The sequence below is a fragment of the Ailuropoda melanoleuca genome, chromosome X (genome assembly GCF_002007445.2).
Source record: "Ailuropoda melanoleuca isolate Jingjing chromosome X, ASM200744v2, whole genome shotgun sequence".
NCBI classification, from domain to species: Eukaryota; Metazoa; Chordata; class Mammalia; order Carnivora; family Ursidae; genus Ailuropoda; species Ailuropoda melanoleuca.
Genome location: NC_048238.1, coordinates 300,535 through 325,863, shown reverse-complemented (window position 1 = coordinate 325,863; position 25,329 = coordinate 300,535). Strand labels below are relative to the sequence as shown.

The following is a 25,329-nucleotide window of genomic DNA, read 5'->3' as shown; positions in this document are numbered from 1 at the left end:
AGTCTCGCCTTGAGCTCCAGCCCTTCGAGTCTCCACCCCCGCTAGTCCCGCCTCTGAGTCCACGGCCCCGCCCCCAAGGTACCACCTTAAGCTCCAGCCCTCGGAAGCCCCGCCCCTCCGAGTCTCCGCCCCGCGGAGGCCCCGCCTCTCCATGACCCCCGCCCAGCCCGCAGCGGCGCTCCGGGTCACCTCGGGTCAGCTGCGGCTTCCCCGGTCCCTGCTTGACCTCAGGGTGAATCAGGCACACGCGCTGCGTCCCAACCGGCAGCAAAGGGTCCCTCCTCAGTAGCTCCTCCTCCTCTTCTTCCTCCTCCGCATCTTCTGGCTCCTCCTCCTCCTCTCCCGCTCGGCTTCTCGTGCCATCAGCCCGTGGGCCCCGTCCTCCACCTCCTCGCCCCTTGAGGCCCCCGGAGCCAAAGGCGGCGAGCGCGCGATCGGGACACGCCGGCAGCGACGGCGCAGCTCTCGGAGCCCCGCGGCCGCGAACCACGCGAGAGAGCCAGGGCCCGGGGCGGACGGCGGCCCGCAGGGCCCACATCCCGCGTTCGCCCGCACGCAATGGGGCGGAGCTTCGGGGCCGTGCTCCCGTGCGGACTCCCCATTGGCCGCCGGGTGTCACGTGCCCGCCGCCGCCTGATTGGCGCGGGCGGTCGCGGGCGGGCAGGGCTTGGGATGCTGCCGCCGGGGACGAGCTTCGCTTCCGCGGGGCCTGCTCTCGGCGGACGCCCGCGTCAGGTAGTGCCGCAGGCGGGGCCAGGCGCCGGCATCGGCTCCGGGGCGGGTGCTTCCCCACACGCGTCCTTCTGCGGCCGCCGCGCGGGATCGGGGGTCTGCTCCTGGGAGTCCATTCCCGTCCCCGGGGGTCCCACGTCCTGCCTTGGGGGTCCGAGTGCCGCCCCGGGGGTCCCACATCCTTCCTGCGGGTCTGAGTGCTGCCCCGGGGGTCCCACATCCTGCCTGCGGGTCGAGTGCTGCCCCGGGGGATCCTGAACACCGTCTTGGGGGTCAGAGGGCTGCTGGGGGCGGGTCTCACATCATGCGTTGGGGGTCCGAGTGCTGCGGGGGGGTGTGTCCCACATCTTGCCTTGCACGTCTGAGTGCTGCCTGGGGCTGGAGGGGGGGCTCCTGCCTTAGGGGTCCGAGTGCTGCCCTCAGAGAGTCCACTTCCTGCCTTGCAGGTTCGAGTACAGCCCCAGGGGTCCGGAACCCTGCTTTGAGGGTCCGAGTGCTCCCCCAGCGGTCCGCATCCTACCTTGGGAGTCCAAGCTCATCCCAGGGATTCCCGAACTCTGCCTTGCAGGTCCCAAATGCCCCCAGGGATCCCATATACTGCTTTGGGGGTGTGAGTGCAGCTCTGGGGATTCCAGGACACTTCCTGGGGGTCCTGAAGTCTGCTGTAGGATCTGGAGCCTGGCCGGGGAGTGGGGGGCTCCTGAACATTGCTTGGAGGTTCTGAATGTAGCCTGGGGGGGTTGTGAAGTATGTGTTGGTAATCCAAGTATGGCATGTGGGGTTCAGGCACTGGGGTTTGAACCAGCCGTGGGGGTCCTAAACTCTGCCTTGGAGATTCTGGTCCGGCTCCAGGGGTTCCAAAGTCTGCGTCAGTAGCCTGGAGTGTGGCCCAGGGGCTCCAGACCCTGCGCTGTGGGGGAGGGGGGCAAAGGGAGCATCAGGAGTCCTGAACCCTGCTGTGGGAGTCCTGTCTCATCCCTGGGGCTCTGGAACCTTGCCTTGGGGGGTCCTAGCCAGTCCTTAGGAGTCTGGAAGTTTGCATGGCATGTCTGAGTTTGGGCATCCCCGGTGCTGCTTGGGGGTCTGAATCCAGCCTGGGGGGGGGGTTCTGAAGTCTGTGCTGGTAGCCTGAGTGTGGCTGCAGGGGTCCCAGGACCTCCTTGGAGATCACAGCCTGGCTGGTGAATGTGGTGTGGAGTCCACTGGGTGCAGCAGGGATTGGGGGGTGAGCTGGTTCCGAAGGAGCACCCCTCCTGTTCAGACTGTGATCAGTTCTGTTCTCCAGGAAAAATCCCAAACAGCATGGTGTTGCAAGCTGTCACTAGGGGGTTCTTGTTTTCACAGAGCCACAGTTTTAATTGAAATATTCCTATTTAAGTGTGTGCAGAAAGCTGTGGCCTTTCTGATGTTTAGAGAGAGGATGTGACAGCTCCTCGTTCTGACACATGCAGTGAGGGAAATGCCAGAGGATTACAGGGGGACGTATCCCCGGGAAAGCAACTCAGTTGCTATGTAGGGATGGGTGTGGGGGATGAAAAGCAGCGTTTGATATGGTGTTACGAGTGGGATCCATCCTAGGCGCAGCCCGAGCAAATGTGACCAAGTTGAGCAGAATTAAATGGAGACGTCGATGGTTTGTGTTAAAGTGGGCAAGCTCAGATTGTCGTCCCAGTGTTGCCCGAGAAGCCCTGGACGGGCCATTGTTCCTGGATGCCATTTCCTGGTGGGTGGAGTGAGAGACTGGATTAAAACTTGCAGGGATGAATGCACAAGTGTGTGCGTTCTGGTCGGTGTATATCCTTCCGTGTTTGGCCCCCCCCACCGGCCCTCTGCTCCGTCACACGGCTCAAGACCACCAGGCACAGGGAATGTGGATGAGTGAGCCCATGGAAATACAACTGGGTCTGATGTCCCCACGAGGGTGTCTTTGGAGGGCCTGGGTCTGAGATCCTGGGGTGGCGCCTGTGTGCAGAGGGAGGCTGGATGGAGCTCGCATGGCCGCCCGCCGCGAAGCTGTTACGCCACCTGGCGTAGGATGCGGGCAGGTCCCCTCATGCAAGCCTTCCGTCCTCTCCAGAGGAGTGCAGTCTTACTTGGGGGGAGAAGAGAAGAGCTGCCGGAGCTCACGTTTCCAGGGCTGTGTCGGGCACCAGGCTCTCCGCGGGACACACACACCTCTCCCCGTTCTCCTCCGCTTGCTGTCCCGGCTGGATCCCCAGCACTGCGCCCCGGAGCCTGCCTTCCCAGCGGTTTCTAGGGGCGGTTGGGGGAGGGACGCGGCGAGGATTAACTAAGGCCAGATAATGAGGTAACGCATTTTTTCACGGCTTTACTATTGACGGTGTGTCTTATGGCTGCGGACAGAGGGTAGACGGTTTCCTCTTAAGTAAGTTGAGAATCCTACCACCTCACCTTCACGGAGATGGAGAGCTCTCTGGAAGCAGCGTTTCCTGCTTATTATACACGGTGCAGACATGGTGCTGGGGCTGTGGGAAGGGTGGGGAAGACAGACAGGTGAAGACAGGTCCCCCCAGTAGATGCGCTGTGCACGGAACACGAGGGGCTCCACGCCAGCGTGGAGGGAAGCACTCGTGTTTTGGCTCGGTTTTGAAAGTATTCCATTGTCTGGGTGGTCAAATATCCATGGTTCATAAGGTGCGTGGTGGATGGCGTGGTGAGATGCATCATGAGGGGAGAGACCCCAAACCACGCATAGCGGTTTAGAATCAAAGAGAGCCGGGGGTGTAGGATTGAGCCCTCTGCCTCCGCACACATGGACCATGCTGAGACCATGCCTTCTGTAAGCCGAGCCACTCCCAATTCCTGGGCATTGTCTCGGTTTTGTTGCTTTCTTCCCTCTGCTGACAACTGTTTAACCGTGTGGAGTGGCAGACGATGTACTCAGCGTCCCCTGTGTTTGGAAGCGTGTGTACCTTTGAGAGAGCCGAGTGTGTGGGGGTGGCTTGCAGATTCCAGGGCTTCATGCCGCGATCTGACTTTTCTTGTGTCTTAGTGGAAGGTCTCGACGAGAGGGGGTGAAAGCCGTGTCCGTGTGTGGCGGCCGTGGCCGGGACGGTGTGTCGGTAAGTGCTTCTGCTTAGGGAGCTCGCGGCCAGCTTTCTATACGCTTGTTACGTGGGCCTAACATGCGTGTTTCCCTCTGAGAAGGAAAAGTGCCGTGTTTGTGTGGGCGAGGACGTGGACAGAAGAACACGGAAGGAAATACAAGTCACCCGCGTGTGACCCTTATAGCGGTCACTGAAGGATTTTGGTGTATATTGGTGCAGTCTTTCTTTTTCCTTTTTTTTTTTTTTTAAAGTAATCTCTACACCCCACGTGGGGCTTGAACTTACAACCTGAGATCAAGGGTGGCATGCTGTACAAACTGAGCCAGCCAGGCACCCCTCTTCCACTCCTTGTATATACATGCACGTACGTGTACATACGTTCTTGCGTATCTGTACACACGCATGTGTGTGTAGATATATGTCCCAACGTTTAATTAAAAGTGGGTTCACATTACATATATTATAAAATTTTAAGCTTCGGGGGTGCCTGGCTGGTTCAGTCGGTAGAGCATGTGCCTCTTGATCTCAGGGTTGTGAGTTCGAGCCCCACGTGGGGCGTGGAGTCTCTAAAAAAAGCAGAAACAAATGAAAAAGGAAAAAAACCCCTAAAGCTTGAAAGGGATACCGAGCGTCCTGTGAGTGAGTGTGCAGCCGTGTGATCTGCTGGCTGCTTGGTCGTGGAGTTAATCATAATCCCTTACGTGACCTGGGCCGGTTCCGTGACTGTGGGGTGTGACGACTATGTCGTGAGAGGACTGTTCTGTCACTGCTCCTGATTTCAGGGTGAAACTAGTGAACAGCAGCCCGACTGTAGTATGGGGGGTTGCACGGGCGCTGCCGTGTGGAGGGTTACTCCTTGTGGCCGCAGAATGCGTGAGAACCTATGAAGTCCGCTCTGTGGCCCACACGTGGGCACGTACAGAAATATGCCTCTGTTCCTCGCGGGTGAACGTAGTGGCTGGTAGATGTACATTTAACATTTTACGAGACCGCCAAGCTGTTTCCCACGTGGTTGTACTGTTTCACATTCCTGTTGGCAGGTGGGAGAGTTCCCGCCGCTCCCTGCCCCCCGCCCCCAGCACCTGTCAGCATGTTTGATCTTAGCTGTTTTAATGGTGGTGGCATGGTTTCGGTCTGTATCTCCCTAGTGCCTAATGACCTCAGCATCCTTCCCTGTGCTTGCTGTCCCATCTGTGTATATTTTCTGGTGACGAGTCTGTTGGAATCTTTTGAGGGTTTTTTTATTGACTTGTTTGTTTTCTTGTTGTGTTTCAAGAGTTCTTTATAAAATATTGGTGAAGGTCCTTTATTAGATTACGTGGTTTGCGAGTATTTTCTAACAGACACTGGCTTCTGTTTTCATTGTTTTTTTTTTTTTTAAGATTTTATTTATTTATTTGGGACAGAGGCGAGGGGCACAAGCAGGGGGAGCAGCAGGCAGAGGGAGAAGCACTGTGGACACTGATCAGGGAGCCCAACCCAGGGCTCGATCCCAGGACCCTGGGATCAAGTCCTGGGCCGAAGACAGATGCTTAACCTACTGAGCCACCCAGGTGCCCCATCATTCTGTTAATAGTGTGTTTTACAAGAGCAAAAGTTTCGAGTTTTGATAGAGTCCATTTATCAATTATTTCTTTTGTGGATTACACGTTTAGTGATGGATCTAAGCATTTTAACCCTAAATCGCAAAATTTTTCTCTCATTTTTCTTGTAAGAGTTTTACGGTTTTACATCTTAACTTTTAGGTCCTTGACTGATTTTTGTGTGAGCTGAAAGATGTGGTTCAGAGTTCATTGTTTTGCATGTGGATGCCCAATTGTTCAGTACCATTTTAAAGCACAATATCCTTTATCCATCGAGTTTCTTTCACAATTTCATAAAAAGCCAGTTGACCATAGTTAAGTGGTTCTAGTTCTGGACTTTGTCCTGTTCCTCTGTTCTGTGAGACTATCCTTTTGCCAGGACCACACAGTCTGGATTACTATAGTATTTTTTTTTAAAGGTGTTATTTATTTATTTGACAGAGATAGAGACAGCCAGCGAGAGAGGGAACACAAGCAGGGAGAGTGGAAGAGGAAGAAGCCAGCTCCCAGCTGAGGAGTCTGATGTGGGGCTCGATCCCAGAATGCCGGGATCACGCCCTGAGCCGAAGGCAGACGCTTAACGACTGAGCCACCCAGGCGCCCCTGGATTACTATAGTTTTATACTAAGATTTGAAATTAGATGGTGTGAATCCTCCAACTTTGTTGTTTTTGAAAATTGTTTGGACTGTCCTCGTTCCTTTTTCTCTCCATATAAATTTTAGAATCAGCTTGCTAATATCTAGAAAAACTTATGCTGGGATGTTGATTGGGATTTTGCTGAATCTGTACATCATGTTGGGTTGTGTTCACATTTTAATACTCTGAAGTCTTCTAGTCCATGAACATGGGATGCTTTTCCATTTATCTGTATCTTCTTTAATTTCTTGTAGCAATGTTTTGTACTTGCCAGCATTCAGGTCTTTCACCATCTTGGTTAAGTTAATTCCTACGTATTTTATTCTTTTTGATGCTACTGTCATTGGAATTGTTTTTGTAATGTCCTTTTCAGATTGCTCCTTATTGGCGTGTAGAAATGCAGCTGATTTTTGTGTGTTGGCTTTGTATCCTGCGACTTTACGCGATTCGTGTATTAGATCCCAGAGTCTGTGTGGGTGTGTCTAGAATTGTTAGGGTTTCTACATGTAAAATCATGTCATCTGTAGAACAATTTGACTCTTTCCTTTCCAGTTCGGATGTTTTTCTCTTTTTCTGTTGCTCTGTGTGGTTGCCCTGGCTTGAATTTCCATTACTGCGTTAAGTAGAAGTGGCACAAATGACCATTCTTGTCTTGTTCCTCATCTTAGATGAAGCCTTTCTGCCTCTCACCATTGCACGTGATGTTCACTGTGGGTTTTTCATAGATGGCTTTGGTTACATTGAGATAATTTCCTCCCCTTCTCAGTTGGTTCTTTGTCTGTCTGTCTGTGTGTGTATCATGAAAGGCTATTGAATTTTGTCAGATACTTTTGCTCAATCGAGTTGATCATGTGATATTTTTCCTTAATTCCGTTGATGTGGTGCCTTATGTTGGTCAGTTTTTGTATGTTGAACCAACCTTTTACTTCAGAGGTCAGTCCCATGTGGTCATCGTGTATAGTCCTCTAACATGCTGCTAAGTTCTGTTTGCTGGTATTTTGTTGAGGATTTTCACATCAGTGTTTATGAAGAATATTGGTCTGTAGTTTCCTTGTAGTGTCTCTGTCTGGCTTTGGAATCAGGGTAATAATGCTGGCTCCCTGGAATGAGTTGGGAAGTGTTCCCTCCTCTTCAGTGTTTGGAGAAGTTTGGGAAGGATTGGTATTAGTTCTCCTTAAAGCCTTTGGTAGAATTCCTCGGTGATACTTTCAGGTGAATTCAGGGCTTCTCTTCTCAGGAGATTTTGATTACCGATTTAATCTCCTACTAGTTATATGTGTATTCAGATTTTTCACTTCTGTGTGACTTACTGTTGGTAGGGTTTGTGTTTCTAGAGATTTGTCCATTTCATATAGGTTATCCCATTTGTTGGTGTGCAGTTGGTCACAAGACTCTCTTCTAATCCTATTTCTATGGAATCTGTAGTAATGCCCCCACTTTCATTTCTGATTTTTATAATATGAGTCTTCACTCTTTTGTCCATAGTTCATCTAAGCTAAAGTTTTGTTAATTCTGTTATGTTTTGGAAGAACCAACTTTTGGTTTTGTTGGTTTTCTCTGTTGTCTATTATCTATTGTGTTTATCTCAGTTCTGTTTCTTTTTTAGTTCCTTCCATCTGCTACCTTTGGACTCCATTTGTCCTTTTTCTTGTTCCTCAAGGTGTATACTTGCATTGTTGATCTGGGATGTTTCTTGGTTTTCAGGGTTGGCACTTACAGCTACAAATTTCCTATTAGCACTGCTTTCCCAGTGTCCCATTAGTTTTAGTTGTGCTGTGTTTTTGTTTTCATTTTCCCTAAGTATTTTCTAATTGCCCTCTCTGATCCACTTTTTTTTTTTTAAGGATTTTATTTATTCCAGAGAGACTGAGAGAGAGAGACAGAGGGAGAAGGAGCAGGGGAGGGGCAGAGGGAGAGGGAGAAGCAGACACTCCAATGAGCAGGGAGCCTGACATGGGGCTTGATCCCAGGACTCTGGGATCATGACCTGAACTGAAGGCAGACGCTTAACTGACTATGCCACCTAGGTGCCTGAGATCCACTCGTTCTTCAGTAGTATGTGTTTTAATTTCCACAGTTTTGTGGATTTTCCAGTTTTCCTTCTGTTACTGATTTCTAACTTCATATCATTGTGGTCAGAGATGATACTTTGTATGTTAACTATTGAGTGGAAGGTGTGTGCTGTTGCTGGGTGGAGGATTTAGTATCTGTGTCTTAGATCTAGTTGGTTTGTTAAGTCCTTTTTGTCCTCACTTGTCTTCTGTCTGGTTGTTCTATCCCTTATCGAGAGTGGGGTGGTGAAGTTGCCCTCTGTTGTACGTAGCATGTTCCATTTCACCATTCCATTCCATGAACATGGTATAGCTCACTGTTTCCGAAGGTCTTATTTGATTTTTTTCATCAAACTCTTGTAGTGTTCAGGACACAGACCCTACATGTATTTTGTTAGGTTGATATCTAAGTATTTCATTTTTGAGGAGCTGCTGTATTTGGTACTTTTTAAAAAAAATTTCCACGTGCAGTTTTTATTGCTTGTTTATAGAAATATGATTGATTCTGTGATAGTGACCTTGTATTCTGTGGCCTTGCTAAAGTCACTGTTGAGTTTGAGGAGATTGTTCGATACGTCCTCTGGGACTTTCTACATAGCCAATCCTGTCGTGCTCAAATAGAGGTAATTTTACACCTTCTTTCCCAATTGGATGACTTTCATTTCCTTTTCCTGTTCGCTGCGCGGAGTAGGACTTCCAGTGCGTTGTGGAGTAGAAGTAGTTGGCCTGGCTGCGTTCTTGGCCCAGTGTGAATGCATTTGTAGAGCAAGCATCCAGTCCTGGGTGGGGAGGGAGACTCTGGCCTCTAGTGCTGATTAGTGCCTCACGTGATGCTGCTGGCCACACAGAGCAATTTATACCTTCGATCTCTACTCGTCTTCTTAGCCTCTGAGAACTGGGTTAAAATCTAAAGCCATAAAAGGCATTTTCTGTAGCGTTATGGAGGATAGGAAACAGGGAGCAGTGTACATAGTTCAAGGTGGAGTAAATGGCAAACCAGTTCATGCTACGTCCCAGGGATAACAGGTACCAAAAGCCAAACTTGACACTTTCTTATTTGAAATCATTACACACTTGCAGAAGAGTTCCAAAAACAGTACACAAAGTGAATGTTTTCCTTTTACCCCGATGCCTCACATTAGTATCACACCACGTGTGCGTCATCTCACAGTCTCTGTGCACACGTGTACATTTGCAAATTCATCTTCCTGAAGACACTTGAGAGTGCATTCCTGAGGCAAGGCCTTTATTGACACACGTGTCAACGTGGGGTTCCTACAGGCGGGACCAGGTGTGCGTTGCAGTGGGGTTACCGGTGGCAGTGAGCCAGCCCGGCCTAGCCCTAGAGCCCTCCGATGTTCTCGGTCATGAAGACCGTGTCGTAGAGGCCCACAGTATAGGGGTGCAGGGGTGTGGTGCTAACATGGGCACTTGTCCTGCAGACCCTCTGTGCCCCAGGATGGCCCTCGAGGATTCACAGTGTCAGCATGCCCTTGGTGGGCCGTAGTTTAGTGGGCAGGGGGGCGTTGGGTCAGGGCAGGCATGGCCCTGGTTCTCTCACTGCATCCATGTTGGTCCTTATGCAGTAGTTGCAGCCCACTAGGGAAGGTCACGCTGCTATTGGGCAGGTGTGCCCATGAGTGACCCTCAGGTTCCCCTGTCGGCATATGTGGCCCCAGCTTCTGCCAACACCCCCAGGATTCACTGTCTCAATGACTCCCGGGTTTGCCACCTTTGTGCATGACCCTGGGTTCTTCTGTGACTCCCTCGTTCTGCTGTGTGCACCCGTGACCCCTGCTTATGGGCTACCCTCCTTGTGCCCCATGAGGCTGTGGTGGTCACAGCCCTGCTTCTGCTGGGCCCCTGGGCCACACCGGCCCCTAGAGACAGGGATAGCTGGCTCACCTGTCCCATAGGACTGACTTCCCCTGACCTTGCTGGTCACTGGCCCGAGCTCCCCATCTCCATCCTGGGCTCTGATCAGTGGGGTGATGTACCCCATAGCCCTGAGACACAGCCCTTGGGATTGGGTTCAGAACGGCTTGCTGTTCCCTGGACAGTGGTCGTCATGGCTGTGGCTGCAGCAAGTGGACTGGGTGTGTCAGGCTGGGACAGGGGCATGGGTGGGGACATGGATGAGGACACGGGCACCATGGAGGCTGGTGTATGAGCACTCAGCCGAGGGCCTGGCGAGAATCAGAGGCTCTGGCTAAGGCCTCTGTCCTGCAGCCACAGTGGGTGACTCGGGGTGGCTGCCCTCCTCGCCCCGGGGCCCCTGGAGGTAATGGGCAGTTGTAGCAGCTACTTCCTGGCTGTGCCTTCTCAGTCCAGCAGTGAAGGGGTCCCGTCATTAAGCTGGCCTCCAGGTATCAGCGTTTCCTGGCTCTTCACATCCCACTTTCTGGTTGTAGATGCAGGAAGGACCCTCAGGGGGCCGGGATGCCAGTAGGAGTGGACCCCGACGGCGAGGCCGGCGTTCCTGCGGGAGGCTCAGGAATCAGGCTGGCCAGTTCATCTCCGTGGTGACCGTCTTTGAGGTGATGGCCAGGAGGAGGAGCTCCATACTGGTACTGACCACTGCTGGGAGGGATCACGGGCTGGGTGGGTTGTGAAGTGCTTCTCTGCATCAGGCCAGGCGCTGGCCAGCTGGCACACGGATCCTGGACGCTTTCATCCCTGCACGGCCTGCCCGTCGAACCACAAGCCCACTAGGGCCCCACGGGACCACCAGGGCACTTCCCCTCCCCGTCCTGAGACACGGTGTCCCCTCCCTTGTTCTCAGGCTCAGTGTCCCCGCCACATCCTGACACACAGCATCCCCTCCCTTGTCCTCAGGTTCAGTGTCCCCTCCACATCCTGAGACACGGCATCCCCTTCCCCATCCACAGACACGGCATCCCCTCCCCATCCTGACACAAGGCGTTCCCTCCTCTGTCCTGACACACGGCATCCCCTTCCCCATCCACAGACACAGCACCCCCTCCCCACCCTGACACACGGCATCCCCTCCCCGATCCACAGACACGGCATCCCCTTCCCCATCCATAGACACAGCATCCCCTCCCCATCCTGACACAAGGCGTTCCCTCCTCTGTCCTGACACACGGCATCCCCTCCCCATCCACAGACACGGCATCCCCTCCCCATCCTGACACAAGGCGTTCCCTCCTCTGTCCTGACACACGGCATCCCCTCCCCATCCTGAGACACGGCATCCCCTCCCCGATCCACAGACACGGCATCCGCTTCCCCATCCATAGACACAGCACCCCCTCCCCCATCCACAGACACGGCATCCCCTCCCTTGTCCTCAGGCTCAGTGTCCCCTCCACATCCTGAACACGGCATCCCCTCCCCCATCCACAGACACAGCACCCCCTCCCCATCCTGACACACGGCGTCCCCTCCCTTGTCCTCAGGCTCAGTGTCCCCTCCACATCCTGAGACACGGCATCCCCTTCCACATCCACAGACACGGCATCCCCTCCCCATCCTGACAACAAGGCGTTCCCTCCTCTGTCCTGACACACGGCGTCCCTTTCCTTGTCCTCTGGCTATTGTCCCCTCCCTGCTCTGTGGCGTTGATGCCTCCTGCCCCAGGGGGCTGGGGTCTGTCCCTCACCCTCCCTTCCAGGAGCCCCGCAGCACAGCTCCTCCTGGGGCTGGGAAACCCACCTCCCTGCCCAGAGACTCAGGTGAGCAGACATGGCTTCTGGCCGGTGCAGGGAAGGCTGTGTGGAGCCTGGACCTATTGGATATGAAAGCCATGAGGATGTGATGGTGGGTGGGGCACTGCTGCGGGGTCTCTCCTGAATTGCCAGGTGTCCGTGCAGCCGTGTTGGTCTTCACAGTGTGGATTCCCAGGACAGCGCCCCCTGTGCCGGCCCTGTACCACGGCAGTGCAGCCCTGCGTGTGGGGGCTGCTGTACCCTCCTCGCCCTCCCCCAGGACATGGTCTTCCGGTGTGGGGGGACAGCCCGGTCACGTCCTCCTCTGGTTTTAGGCGCAGGGAGCACTCTCGGGGGGCCAGGATGCCAGCGGGCCAGGCACCCGCCGGCGAGGGCGGCCGCCGCGGAAGCACCGCAAGAGGAAAGTGGCCATCACCACGGAGGTGACCCTCTTTGAGATGGTCGCCCTGGGGAAGAACTCCGTGCAGGTACCGCTCGCTGTGGGGGAAGGGGTGGCGTGCGGTGGGGCGGGCGTGGGGGGTGGCAGACACGGGCGTCCGCCTGGCATTAGTCGCTCCTCTGTGCCACGCGGAGGCTAGGTTGTCCCCACGGAGTCAGGGCCCCACCCACTGCAGCCTTGTGCTGCCTGGGCTGCCCAGCTGCCATGTAATCCCGTCACACGCACCTCACACACGCACACGAGTGCTCAGTGCTGCCGTCACACGACCTCATCACGCACACGCACACGAGTGCTCATAGCTGCTCCGTCACGCACAGGTCATCAGTCACACGCACACGCTCATCGCTGCCCGTCACGTGCTTGATCACGCACACGCACACGAGTGCTCAGCACTGCCCATCAGATGCACGATCACACACGTGTCCTCACATCTGGCCCGTACCACACTCCTCATCGCACACGCGTGCTCACCACCGGCTGTTGCCCCTGCAGACGGCCGTCGAGGAGTGGGTGCAGTCTTACAAGGAGGACAGGGAGCTGGCCCTGCTGGACCTCATCAGCTTCTTCGTCCAGTGCTGTGGCTGTGAAGGTGAGCCGTGCTCCTGGACACTCGTGGGTGTCCCCACACATGGGCCCGCTGGGCCTGCCTGTCCTGCCCGCGTGTGGTTGTAAGAGACCGGGCGGGCTGGGGCTTTGGCCGAGGCTGGATTAGGTAAGAGCACTGGGTGGGATTAGACTGGATTAGGTAAGAGCACTGGGCGGGATTAGGCTGGATTAGGTAAGAGCACTGGGCTGGATTAGGCTGGATTAGGTAAGAGCACTTGCTCCTTGTGAGCAGTCTTATCTCAGAGCAAAGGGTGATTGTTCCCCCAGAGAAAGATCCGTCTGCGTCCAGATCCCGGGCCCTCAGCATATGACCTCACTTTGCAGATGTCAGCAGTAGGATAGTCCTTAGGGTGGCCCTCGTCCCGTGGGACTTTGTCCTTGTAAGAGGAGGGACGCAGGGGCACCTGGATGGCGCAGTCAGTTAAATGTCCGACTCTTGGTTTCAGCTCAGGTCATGATCTCAGGGTGCTGGGATTGAGCCCCACGTCGGGCTCCGTGCTCAGTGTGGAGTCTCCTTGAGACTCTCTCTCTCTCCTTCTGCCCCTCCCATCTGTGCTCTCTCTCTCAAATAAATTAATCTTAAAAAAAAAAAAAGAAGAAGAGGAGATATGCAGATACAGAGGAGAAGCCACATGAAGACAGAGGCAGAGATGGGAGGGACGTGGCCACCAGCCCAGGGATGCCTGGAGCCCCAGAAGCTGGAAGAGGCAGGAAGGACCCTCCCCCGGAGCCTCCGCTCTTTCCAAGTTGGGGTTGCTGTGGGTGGGCTTCAGCAGAGGACCACACTGTGGTCCGTGACAGTTCTACGTCCCCTGCGCGGCACGCCCAGGATGCTGACCAGTGAGCTGCTCTCGCGGGAGGCTCGGGGTGCAGGACGGGACATGTGTGGGGCCGGCACGCCCTCCCTCCCAGGGCTTTGGTCAGCACAGGATATCAGCAGGGCCGAGGGCAGCGGGGCTGTCAGCCCCACACGGGGACGTCTGGGTGCTGACGAACAGCTCAGGTTCTGCTGCAGGAATGCTGGAAGCTGAAGCTCTCCCCGCCGTCTGCAAGGGCACTGTTGACTTACACACACGGAGCGTGAAAAGTACTCGGTCATACCCGGCGGGGGAGCACCAACCCCTGCTGCCGTGTGCGTGCAGTTTGGACGCACGGCGCTCAGGAGACACAGACACACCAGGCCACACAGGGTGTGACCCCACGTGCACGAAATGTCCAGAACGGGCATGTCTGCAGACAGACGGCATCTCGGTGGTTCCTGGGGCCAGGGAAACGGGAGGGGACCACCAGCGTCTGGGGGGTGGGGGCTTCCTGCAGTGGCCGTGGCGATGGTGCGCTGCGGGAAATAAACACACCGCTGAGGTTCATGCTACGAGTGAGTCCCTCGTATGGTATGTGCTTCCATGTCCATGAGTCGTCATCACCGGCAAACAACGGGGTTTCCCCTTCCCTCCAGATCCTGACGCAGGAGCTGTGGGGGCAGGACCGGCCTGTCGGGAAGCCCCGGCGGCGGCGTCTGGCCGGGAGCCCTGAGGGTGCCTCGTGAAAGCCCGGTCGTGTTAGACACGCGGGAGCCACAGCGTGTGTAGACCCTAGCCAGTGAGGCTGGATTCTGTGGCCTCACTGTCCTATCTCAGGGATGAGGCCTCGTCCCCTAGGAGCAGGACGGTCAGATTGAACCGCGTTTCCTTCTTTCTCTCGCAGGGATGGTGACAGCCGAGCTCTACCAGAGCAACCAAGGCAAGAACGTGGTGCACAAAATGACCGAGAAGTTTGACCAGGTGGGGCGGGCTCCACGCACTCCGTGAGCCCGGGGCCTGAGGTTGCGGGAACTTCCTCCTCAGCGTCGCTGCCCTGGATCCCCCGGGCACGCGGGTTTACGGTCAGGCTCGGGGGTGGAAGGGGCTGAGGCATCCCCATTTCCCGGGTAGAAGCCGTCCTTCTCTGCTTCCCTGGGAGATGCAGGCCCTCTGGTGCTTTGAGGGCAGGACCATGTTGCTTTACAAAGGAAATGTGAACCTAAATCAGATATGGGACATTCTGTCATGTACGGGGAAGATATGGTTATCACATGGTGCTCACGTGGCCTTCATCCAGAGGAAGAAACAGCAAGGCCGGCAGGTGCCCAGATGCGCCCTGCGCTCGTGCTGACCTCCTCCCCGCTGTTTAAGAAGTACGACCCTGAACTTGGGCCTCACGATGTTCGGGTGCTTGGGCTTCCTTGCATGCACACCCCCGTGCATACCAGGCCTGCTGCGCCCGGCTTCCAGCTCCGTGCCGGGAGAGACTGGTGCTCCGCATGGCGTCTCTACGGTTCTTCCCTCACACGCAGACACAATTTAGGAAAGACTTTATAAATGTGAATAATGTCAAATAGACATCTATGTCATGGCTCTGGAATGTTCCATCGCATGCGTGTGCGTAGTTCCCATCCCCGTTCTGCTCCTGGTGGCCTTCGGGTCGGTTTTGGGCTTTGTGTGGCTGTGGACGTGCGATGTCCGTGGGTCCCACTGTGTGTGTTCCCGTGTGTGCGTGTAACAAATGGTCAGAGTATATGCACGTTTTACTCTGTGGCGTGACGCCAGCTTGTTTTCACAGCATCTCCTCGGATGCGCGCCTCCGCATCCCGTGTTCGAGGCCATGTAGTTATTGCCAGTCTCGTAGTTGTATGCGTGCCTTTAGGGACCCCATGCACATGGAATCAGGCAGGATTTGTCCTTTTGTGTCTGGGTCACGTCCTCAAGGTCCATCCACGTCCTAGCAGGCGCAGAACGTCTTCCTCTTCAAGGCTGCGTCATGTCCCACCGTGTGCACGGACCATAGCTTGCCGATGGACTCGTCCTTTCAGGGAACAGATGTAACATTTACATTAATTCCTCACATCTTAAAATACTTAGTGTCTTCAGAAAGTCTTGTGAACCAAGTCGTGAACAGTAACTGTTTTCCTTAACTTTATTTGGAACCTCAAACCTAAGGAAAGGGGAGAATACATAGACTTCGCCTGCGTTCGGCAACTAATGCTCTGCCGTCTTCACCTTACCCCCACGTGTGTGCATGTGCCTCTGTGCCTTGCGTGCACATGCATGTGCACTGTGCACGTGAGCGAGCGAATGCACATGCGTGTGTGCCGTCTTCACCTTATCGTGCATGTGCCTCTGCGTGTGTACTGTGCACGTGAGCGAGCGAATGCATGTGCGCGTGTGCCGTCTTCAGCTTATCACCATGTGTGCGCATGTGCTGTGTGTGCACCTGCGTGTGCACTGTGCACGTGAGCGAGCGAATGCACTTGCATGTGTGCCGTCTCAACTTATCCTCATGTGTGAGTATGTGCCTCTGTGCTGTGCATGCACGCGCTTGCACACGGTGTGCGTGAGTGAGCAAATGCATGTGTGTGGCATCTTCATCTCATCCCCATGCATGTGCCTCTGTGCCGTGCATGCACACACATGTGCCCTGTGCATGTGAGTGAGTGAATACGTGTGCCATCTTCATCTTATTTCCATGTGTGTGCGTGTGCCTCTGCTGTGCATGCACACGCGTGTGCCCTGTGCATGTGAGCGAGTGCATGCAGATGTGCACTGTGCACATGCGTGTGCGTGGGGTTCCATGCATGTGCACACGTGTGTTTGCCACTGCTTGTGTTCCCCAGAACCATTTGCCAGGGGGCTGCAGACTGAATTGGGCCCTGGCTGTGTCTGCGTGTGTGGCTGTGAACGCTCCTGTGTGACCGTGGTCCAGTCCTTGCGCTCGGGCCTGCTAAGTCGCTGGAGGATAGCGTCCGCGTGAAGGGTCTGCACGCGTTACTGTGCCTGTCTCAGGAATGTCCTCACATTTTGTTTCTGTCCCATTGAGGGTCCAGCTAAGGGTCCCATGTGACATTAGCCTCTGTCCCCAGGCTCCCTTGAAGCCCACAAGTTCGGCACTTTGGGAAGCTCAGGCTCGTAGTAGAGGAGGACGCCCCACTTTGCTTCCGGCCTCCATGTCCCTGAACTTAGCTCCTTCCTTGGGGTCACTCAGCATGGCCCTGACTTGACTGGGCCTCTTCCTTCGGAGAACCCCCGTTGCAGGATTGGAATCCCGTTCAGTCTCCCCCCAGCTCAGAAGCAGCAGTGGGGGCGTTGCCAGTCCCCCAGCCTGTCTCCCTCATTGGGAGACTCTGTGCTTCCCAAAGAGCAGGCCGCCGGACACGTTGTAGGGAAATGCCAGAGTGTGAGGGTCCACAGCGGGCAGGGTGACATGCACGGCCACTGGCCGTATGGAGACGTGGCAGGGCAGCATGAGAGGCTCCAGCACTCCCCGGTCCTGTGCGCAGAGTGGTGTCTTCTGGTCCTGGCCTCCAGAGATGACACAGTGCATGTTCCGAGTGTCAGCCGTGTACACATGGCAGCTGAGCGCCGCAGACGCAGCCTGTCCCCCCCTCGCGAGGACACTGACGTGAAAGTGGACATGGACTGCTATTGTAGAGGCAGGGCGTGCACGCTGTCGGCTGCTCAGAGCTGCCCTCCCCCCCCGCCCATGGGCCTCAGAGCTGAACCCCCCCACTCACGCACAGGTCTCGGCCTCCGGGGGGGATGGAGACCACCTCCCGGCGCCCCGTGCTGCGTGGGCCTGTCCTGCCGGGACCCTCTGCGGGCCCGGGGATGCTGGACTTCACCGGCACGTCTCGTCTGTCCTTGCAGGAGACCGGTCTTTACTACAAGAAGTTTCTGGCTTACCCCTGGATCCTGACCATCATGTGGCCAGAGAAGCTGGTAACACCCGTTCCACTGTTTAAGAATGGGGTGGTTCTGGGTGGTTTCCCAGCGTGCCTGAGGCAGATGGAGCCTGGGGTAGCTCACGCGGAGTCCCCAGCACGGGGTGGGCGTCCTGATTGCTGATGAGGGACCGCGGGCTTGTGCCCTTCTCCCGGGAGAGCTGCACGAACCTGGCCCTGCAGACAGGGTCCAGACTTCACTGTGTCCAGACTGCGGTGAGGTGGCTCGACCTGACCTGACCCCGTCCTGTCCACGCTGAGCGCAGTACAGCTGCCGAGTTGTGTCCACCACGGGGCAGGACCTGACGGTGCCGAGTCCACACTGAGTGCACGTAGAGCCCACGACGTGTTGCTTCAAATGAGAATGGTGAAGCCGGACTCTGTGCGCAATGGCACAGTCAGACCTGACCTGTCCGGCAAAGCTGAGTTCATCCAGTGAGTTCTGTCCACACTGGCACGTTTAGACTGGATTGTGTTCTGTTTACACTGGTGCATTTAGACTGGTCATGTTCTGTCTATACCACGTCATGGAGCCCTGACTATTCTGTCTACACTGGCACGCTTAGACCTGATTTTGCTCTGTCTGCACTGGCATGTTTAAACCTGATCATGTTCTGTCTACACTGGGATGTAGATCTGACAGTGTTCTGCTGTGTGTATGCTGTGTCACGGAGACCAGACTTTTGCATCTACACTGGCACATTTCGATCTGATCATGTTTTTGTCTACACTGTGTCTTGGAGACCTGACTGTGTTCTGTCTACACTGGCACATTTAGACCAGATCGTGTCCCATCTACACTGTATCATGGAGACCTGACTCTATTCTGTCTACACTGGCACACTGAGACCTGACAGTGTTCTGCCTACACTGCGTCATGTAGACCTGATGTGTTTTGTCTACACCTTGTCATGGAGACCTGACTCTATTCTGTCCACACTGGCACGTTTAGACCCGATCATGTTCTGTCTACACTGGCATGTTTAGACCTGACCATGTTCTGCCTACACTGAGTCTTGTAGACCTGATGTGTTTTGTCTACACTGTGTCATGGTGCCCTGTGTTCTGTCTACACTGGCACATTTAGACCGGATCGTGTTCTGTCTACACTGGTGCATTTAGACCTGACCATATTCTGTCTACCCTGGGATGTTTAGACCTGACCGTGTTTTGTCTACGCTGTGTCATGGAGCCTGTTTTCCATCTACACTGGCACATTTCGACCTGATCATATCCTGTCTACACTGTGTCATGGAGACCTGACTCTTTTCTGTCTACACTGGCACATTTTACCTGATCACGTTCTATTAGACCTGACCATGTTTTGACTACACTGGCACGTTTAGACCGGATCGTGTTCCATCTACACTGGCACACTTAGACCGGATCATGTTCCGTCTACGCTGGCACACCTAGACCTGACCGTGTTCTGTGTACTCTGTGCTGCCGTCTCTGCGTGCTGTTGCGATGATCACTGTTGGCATGGCCCGACCAGTCAGGGTTTCTGTAACCGTCCACACCTGGGTGGAGACGGTTAGGGCACTGTGTGGCCGGCCTCTGGCCCAGTGACTGCAGGTGTCCCGTGGGCTGGAGGCTCACCTGCATATCGTTCATTCCTCACCATCTCGTGTGCGCAGACAAGGTAACATGTATTGGTGCACGTCATGACGAGCGGGTGGGAGGTGTTCTCACGACGCACACCGAGTTTGCAGAGTGAGGACTGACCTTGCAGACCAGGGTAGTGAGCTGGTCTAGCCTAGGAATGGGGGGGTTTAGGGACATGTTTGTAACCTGTTAGTGATCTGGTCTAGCCTCAGACTGAGGGTTTCAGGACACATTTGCAACCTGGTTAGCAACCTGGTCTAGCCTTGGAATCGGCTCAGAGGGTTTGGAATCGGGGGTTTTGGGACATGTGTGTAACCCAGTTAGCTACCTGATCTAGCCTCAGAATGGGGGGTTTCAGGACATGTTTGTAACCCGGTTAGTGGCCTGGTATAGCCTCAGAATGGGGGGGTTTCAGGACATGTTTGTAACCCAGTTAGTGGCCTGATCTAACCCCAGAATGGGGGGTTTCAGGACATGTTTGTAACCCGGTTAGTGGCCTGGTATAGCCTCAGAATGGGGGGTTTCAGGACATGTTTCTAACCCAGTTAGGGGCCTGGTCTAGCCTCGGAATGGGGGGTTTCAGGACATGTTTGTAATCCGGTTAACGACCTGGTCTGGCCTCGGAACGGGGGGGTTTCAGGACATGTTTCTAACCCAGTTAGGGGCCTGGTCTAGCCTCGGGATGGGGGGTTTCGGGACATGTTTGTAACCTGGTTAGTGACCTGGTCCAGCCTCGGGATGGGGGGTTTCAGGATGTGTTTGTAACCTGGTTAGTGACCTGGTCCAGCCTCGGAATGGGGGGGTTTCGGGACATGTGTGTAACCCCGTCAGAGCTCTGGCCTCACCTCCCAGATGGGGACTGGTACCGAAGGCCCACCCGCATCAGGTGTTTGAAGCGGGGGTCTCCCGTTGAGCAAGTGCGCTCTACACGCGAGTCTGATCGCCAGTCCCTGGAAGGGTACCCCTCCCCCTCACACTGCAGCCAACGGTGGGGGGCTCAGTGCGTTGGGGAGACAATGGTGGGAGCCGGTTGCCCAGGGACGGGGCTGAGGGAGTGGTATGCGGAGGGTGCAGGGGCGTGGGGCGCCCGGGGTCCCCGCACGGAGACGGAGGGTTGTCACAAAACACACTGAGGAAGTTTGGGCGCAGTGCTTGGGGGCCGTAGCATGAGGGGCTGCGCGGGCGGTGGGGGCCCCCGGCGGGGGGGGTCCCTGGCGTGGGGGACGGCTGGCGTGGGGAAAAAAAAAAAAAAAAAAAGTCCCTGCCTGCAGGGGTGAGTGTGAGCAAGGCGGGGAGCTGTGAATGCAGCCCCTGCACATGCGGAGGTGGGGATGCGGTGCATGGGGTGGGGGTGGGGGGCACAGGGCTGCACCTGGGNGCAGGGGCGGTGGGGGCTCTGGCGTGGGGCAGTGCAGGTGGTAGGGCATGGTGTGAGAGGAAAGGTACGTGATGCCTGTGGGTCCCTGCCTGCAGGGGTGAGTGTGAGCAAGGCGGGGAGCTGTGAATGCAGCCCCTGCACATGCGGAGGTGGGGATGCGGTGCATGGGGTGGGGGTGGGGGGCACAGGGCTGCACCTGGGTGTAGAGCTTGAGGGGTGCGCAGTGTGTGAGAGGTGCACCGTTGGGGTATGCCTGACCCACCGCCATCCTCTGGGTGCTCGCAGGCTGCGCTGCACCCCAAACCTTCACCTTCCCTTGGGGTCTCCTGCGGGTCCTGCAGGTGATTCAGACCCATTCGTACAAAGTGATGGAGGTGAGGCTGGAGGCGGGGTCTCCTGATGGACCCCCTGCCGCGAGCGCAGAGAGAGGCTGGAGGCGGGGTCTCCTGAGGAACCACTCCCTGTGCATGTGGAAAGAGGCTGGCGGTGGGTTGTCTGATGATTTGATTCCTGGGCACGTGGCAGGAAGGACGCAGGAAGGCTAATGGGCGCCGGTGAGGTGGACCGTCCACACCTGCAAGCCCATCTGTGATCTCTTCCCTTCCCCATGCCCCGCCTCCGACTCCAGCCCCAGCAGACTCACTGGTTTCTCCCGGGAGAGCAGGAATGGCCTGAGCCCCCAGGGCAAGGTACTGCTTTTAAGGACCCTTCACATATTTAAAGAGCCTGAATTCAGCCAGAACCAGGGTGGAAAACAGGAGAGTGTGGCTTCTCTGGGATGAGTGTTGGAGAGGTGCCTGCACGCTTTCCTCAGGGCTGAGCTGAGGTCCTGGAGACCCGGCTCCTTCCCACACGTGCGGGTCCTGCGGACTTGACCAGGGGGATGTGAGATAATTTGTCCGGATGCAGGGTGTGGGAGACGTGGGGTGACCCTGGTGAGTGTGGATATGTGACCCCCAGGTTCTGGGTTTCGGGGATGTTTACCAGGTGAGTGTGTGTATCTGACCACCCCCAGGTGCAGGTCTGGGAGATCTGGGGTCACCCTGAGTCAGAGTGGACGTGTGACCCCCCCAGGTGCAGGTCTGGGAGATCTGGGGTCACCCTGAGTCAGAGTGGACGTGTGACCCCCCCCAGGTGCAGGTCTGGGAGATCTGGGGTCACTCTGAGTCAGAGTGGACGTGTGACCCCCCAGGTGCAGGTCTGGGAGATCTGGGGTCACCCTGAGTCAGAGTGGACATGTGACCCCCCCAGGTGCAGGTCTGGGAGATCTGGGGTCACTCTGAGTCAGAGTGGACATGTGACCCCCCAGGTGCAGGTCTGGGAGATCTGAGGTCACCCTGAGTCAGAGTGGACGTGTGACCCCCCAGGTGCAGGTCTGGGAGATCTGGGGTCACCCTGAGTCAGAGTGGACGTGTGACCCCCCAGGTGCAGGTCTGGGAAGTCTGGGGTCACCCTGAGTCAGAGTGGACATGTCACCCCCCTGAGTGCAGGGTCAGCGTGTGGTCATGTGACCCAGAGTCCCTTGTCCGGAGCAGAGCTCCGTGTGGTGATGGTGGCACGGGCCCACGCCCGGCACGGCATCTCACGTCCTCCTCCCTTGTTCTGTCCTTAACGCAGCAAAATGACTTCTACCCCATCGTGGGGCCGGGGCCCTTCTGGAAGAGGTTCAGGGTGAACTTCTGCGAGTTCACGGAGCTCCTGGTGCACCAGACGCACTCCTCGGTGCTGTGTGACGGACACCTCATGGACACGGTGATCTGCATGCTCAGCGGCCTCACAAACTCGGCCGTGTACAGCCTGCGGCACACCAGCTCCCTGGCAGGTGAGACGCTGCACAGCGCCCCCGCCCGGGCTCCTGCTGGCTCTGGGGAGCGGCCAGAGGACACGGGGCGGGGGGCAGGGGCTGTGGGGAAAGGGGCCACAGACATGGGGGTGGGGGCCAGAGGACATGGGAGGTAGGGGCCATGGGGGAGGGACCATGGCCCACAGGGGCAGGGGCTATGGGACCAGGGTCAGGGCCCGTAGGGGAAGGGGCCACAGACATGGGGGCAGGGGCCAGAGGACATGGGAGCAGGGGCCGTGGGGGATGGGACCACAGAGACGGGGGCAGGGGCCAGAGGACATGGAGGGTAGGGGCTGTGGGGGGAGGGGCTACAGATATGGGGGCAGGGGCCATGGGCCATGGGCCATGGGGGTAGAGGCCACGGGTCTAGGGTCTGTGGGGGCAGGGGCCATGGGCCACGCACACACAGGAAGGGGCCTCAGCCTGGGCTCCTCCTGCCCCAGGGCTGGTGTCCACACCTGGGGCCCCCAGTGTACTGGCTTGCAGGGGCAGAGGCTGCTGGATGGGTGGACACCAGAGCCGGAGGGGGTAGAGAAGCCACAGAGGGACATTGGCTGGAGGATGACCACTGACTGGTGTGGCGAATGGCACAGAGTTTGTCCTGTTCACCTTCCACGGCAGAGGCCATGACGACTGGGCACCATGTGCAGGGCTGACATTGGAGAGAGGGCGGGCTCTTCAGTCCCAGGGCTGACCCCCAGGCGTGTCCTGTCCCTCTGTCCCCACGAGAGCCCCTAGGCTGACCCCCAGGCGTGTCCTGTCCCTCTGTCCCCACAAGAGCCCCCAGGCTGGCCCACCCGGGTGTATCCTGTTTCTCCCATCCCTGAGTTATCTTTTCTAAGTGACTATTAATTCCACAAGTCGGGTTATTGATCAGGCGTCACACCTGGGTGTAGCTCTTCCCTGAACACATGCCAAGCGGTCAGTGCTGGCTTCCACTCAACGGACTCTGAGTCGTCAGTGCCGACCACAGGGACTAGGGAGGAGTATCCATGGTTACGAGTCCTGTGAGTTCCGCATCCTTCGGGAAGGTGCAGTGTCCCTTGCTCTCTAGCTATCCTCACGCAGAAGTGTTGGTCTTTGCAGGGTCCTGTTAGGAACCATGAAGAAGTCCAGAGTTTGTGATGAGGGTTTAGCAGGATGTGTCCCACAGGGATTCCGGTCCCTTGTGTCGGACGGGTTCCTGCAGGTGTGGGGCTCTCTCGGTGTGTGTGTTAGGGTATGTCAGCCCCACGGGGCCTGCGTGTGTCTTGTCCCCACGTCTGCGTCTGCAGGGGACACTGTGTGAATGGGGCCATGTGCTCCTGGAGGGTCCTGCATGTGAATGGGGCCGCGAGCCCCTGGAGGGTCCTGCGCGTGAATGGGACCATGTGTCCCTGGAGGGTCCAGCGTGTGAATGGGGCCACGAGCCCCTGGAGGGTCCTGCGCGTGAATGGGGCCATGTGCCCCTGGAGGGTCCGTGTGAATTCTGACCTTGGACTGCTGGTCCCGAGATGCCATGTGTCCTGGTCATGGCAAGCCTCCCTCGGGTGTCTGCAGCCACCGAGCTGGGGGTGTGCAGCAGACGTGTGTTTCCCGCCACGGTTCTGGCCCTGTGTGTCCTCTGAGGCCATTTTCCACCTGGGTGTAATCCTGCCGGCTCTGGGGCAGTGGCTTGACCTTGTAGGTGGGATGGTTGTGGGGTGTGTGCACAGTCTGGGAACGCTGAGATGTGTTCCCGGGTCCGCGTGTGTGGTCGTCGTGTGGGGATGACCGTATGCACTCTTGTGACCTAGCACTGGCAGGACGCAGCAGCCCTTCCAGCCGCCCCGACCTCCCAGCTCCTTCTACCCCCAGGCCCTTCTGAGTACTGGCAGAAGGGTCACTCCTGTGGGAGGAGGAGCCCGGTGCTGGGGTCAGGGCCCTGGGGTCCCGGACCCAGGGTCACGGCCCCAATCTGTCGGCAGCCATGAAGCTGCTGACGGCACTGGCCAGTGTGAACCAGGGCATCTGTGCTGGCCGGCGCACGGCCCAGCGGTTGTACGAGATCGAGAGCATCACGAAGCTCAAGGGCAGACACAAGTACTACATGGAGCTCCTGGACCAGCGCCGACACCAGGTGCGGGACAGCTGGGGTCACTGTGGGAGGGAGTGTGCAGGGGGTGATGTTGGTGTGCAGGAGGGAGGGATGGAGGGGGTCCCAAGACGGAGAAAGGAAGGGACCCAGGTGTGCGGACAGCGCCCGGTGCAGAGAGGCCCCGGGGTGTGCAGAAAGTGCCCCCAGCCCCCCACCCCCGGCTGCCCCACAGCGCCTGTGGGTTTCTGCTTGGGCAGCGGGACAGCTGTGGCCATGTGCAGCGCCTGGTCCCCCAGGGCTTGTGACCATTCCCGGGGGTTAGGGTCTCCCCACAACACAGCAGCAAGCCGGAGCTCAGAAAGCACAGCGTGGGTCCCCAGCCTTTTCCACATCTGGGCTCCAGGTTCCAGTTGGCCTCCCTGTGGGGGGGTGGAGGGGGGTCCCTGCAGCCCCTCAGGCTCCTGTGCCCCCTGGGGACACACAGGTGGACCTGCACACCCTTGGCTCAGTTACATTTCTTTTCTGTGGTGGTTTGTGGTTTGGACTTGTGCAAACTGTGCTTACTGTGTCCTCTGTGTCCCGCTCCCTCCCCCCCGGTGTCCTCTGATCCCCCGCCTGCACCTCTGCACACACAGGAGGTCACCTCTTTGGGGGGCATCCACAGGTCATGGGGCGCAGAAGCCATTCCATAAAGGGGTGCATGTGTGGAGTTCCCACCCCGCTGCGTGCCCCTGGGCATGAGCTGTCTTCCACCCCGCTCCACGCCGCGCCCACTCATCGCCTGCACTCCCTCACCTCCACCCCCACCCTGTCACCCCTGCACCCTAACCCTGTGACCCCTGCGCCCTCACCCTGTCACCCCTTCACCTCCTGCCCCTCACCCTGCATG

The 25,329-nt window shown here is 56.9% G+C and overlaps 2 protein-coding genes across 4 annotated transcripts in view; one reads left to right on the top strand and one right to left on the bottom strand.

The window, feature by feature from the left end:
- The window catches only part of GTPBP6 (GTP binding protein 6 (putative)), a 17,095-nt gene extending 16,534 nt beyond the window's left edge, over positions 1 to 561 (bottom strand). For all 3 annotated transcript variants that reach the window (XM_034648842.1, XM_034648843.1, XM_011236677.3), the window contains exon 1: positions 190 to 561. In XM_034648842.1, coding sequence (XP_034504733.1) covers positions 190 to 538 — 349 coding nt within the window. In that variant the 5' untranslated portion in view covers positions 539 to 561. The remainder of the gene's footprint in view (positions 1 to 189) is intronic.
- Positions 562 to 746: 185 nt separating this feature from the next.
- LOC105241803 (cohesin subunit SA-1) lies at positions 747 to 24,745 on the top strand. The gene is made up of 10 exons (XM_034649878.1): positions 747 to 3,040; positions 3,746 to 3,815; positions 10,483 to 10,638; positions 12,075 to 12,227; positions 12,692 to 12,788; positions 14,510 to 14,586; positions 17,485 to 17,556; positions 22,159 to 22,363; positions 24,331 to 24,530; positions 24,698 to 24,745. The coding sequence occupies exons 1-10, from the start codon at positions 3,036 to 3,038 to the stop codon at positions 24,743 to 24,745; spliced, it is 1,083 nt and encodes a 360-aa protein (XP_034505769.1). The 5' UTR covers positions 747 to 3,035.
- The last annotated feature ends 584 nt before the right edge of the window (positions 24,746 to 25,329 follow it).

What these genes read in the sequence shown, in the direction of transcription:
- LOC105241803 (XM_034649878.1), top strand. An exon ending in GTGGCCGGGACGGTGTGTCG is followed by an intron (nt 3,816 to 10,482) that starts GTAAGTGCTTCT and finishes TTCTGGTTGTAG; the next exon opens with ATGCAGGAAGGACCCTCAGG. An exon ending in GGGAGTGTGCAGGGGGTGAT is followed by an intron (nt 24,531 to 24,697) that starts GTTGGTGTGCAG and finishes CTGCTTGGGCAG; the next exon opens with CGGGACAGCTGTGGCCATGT.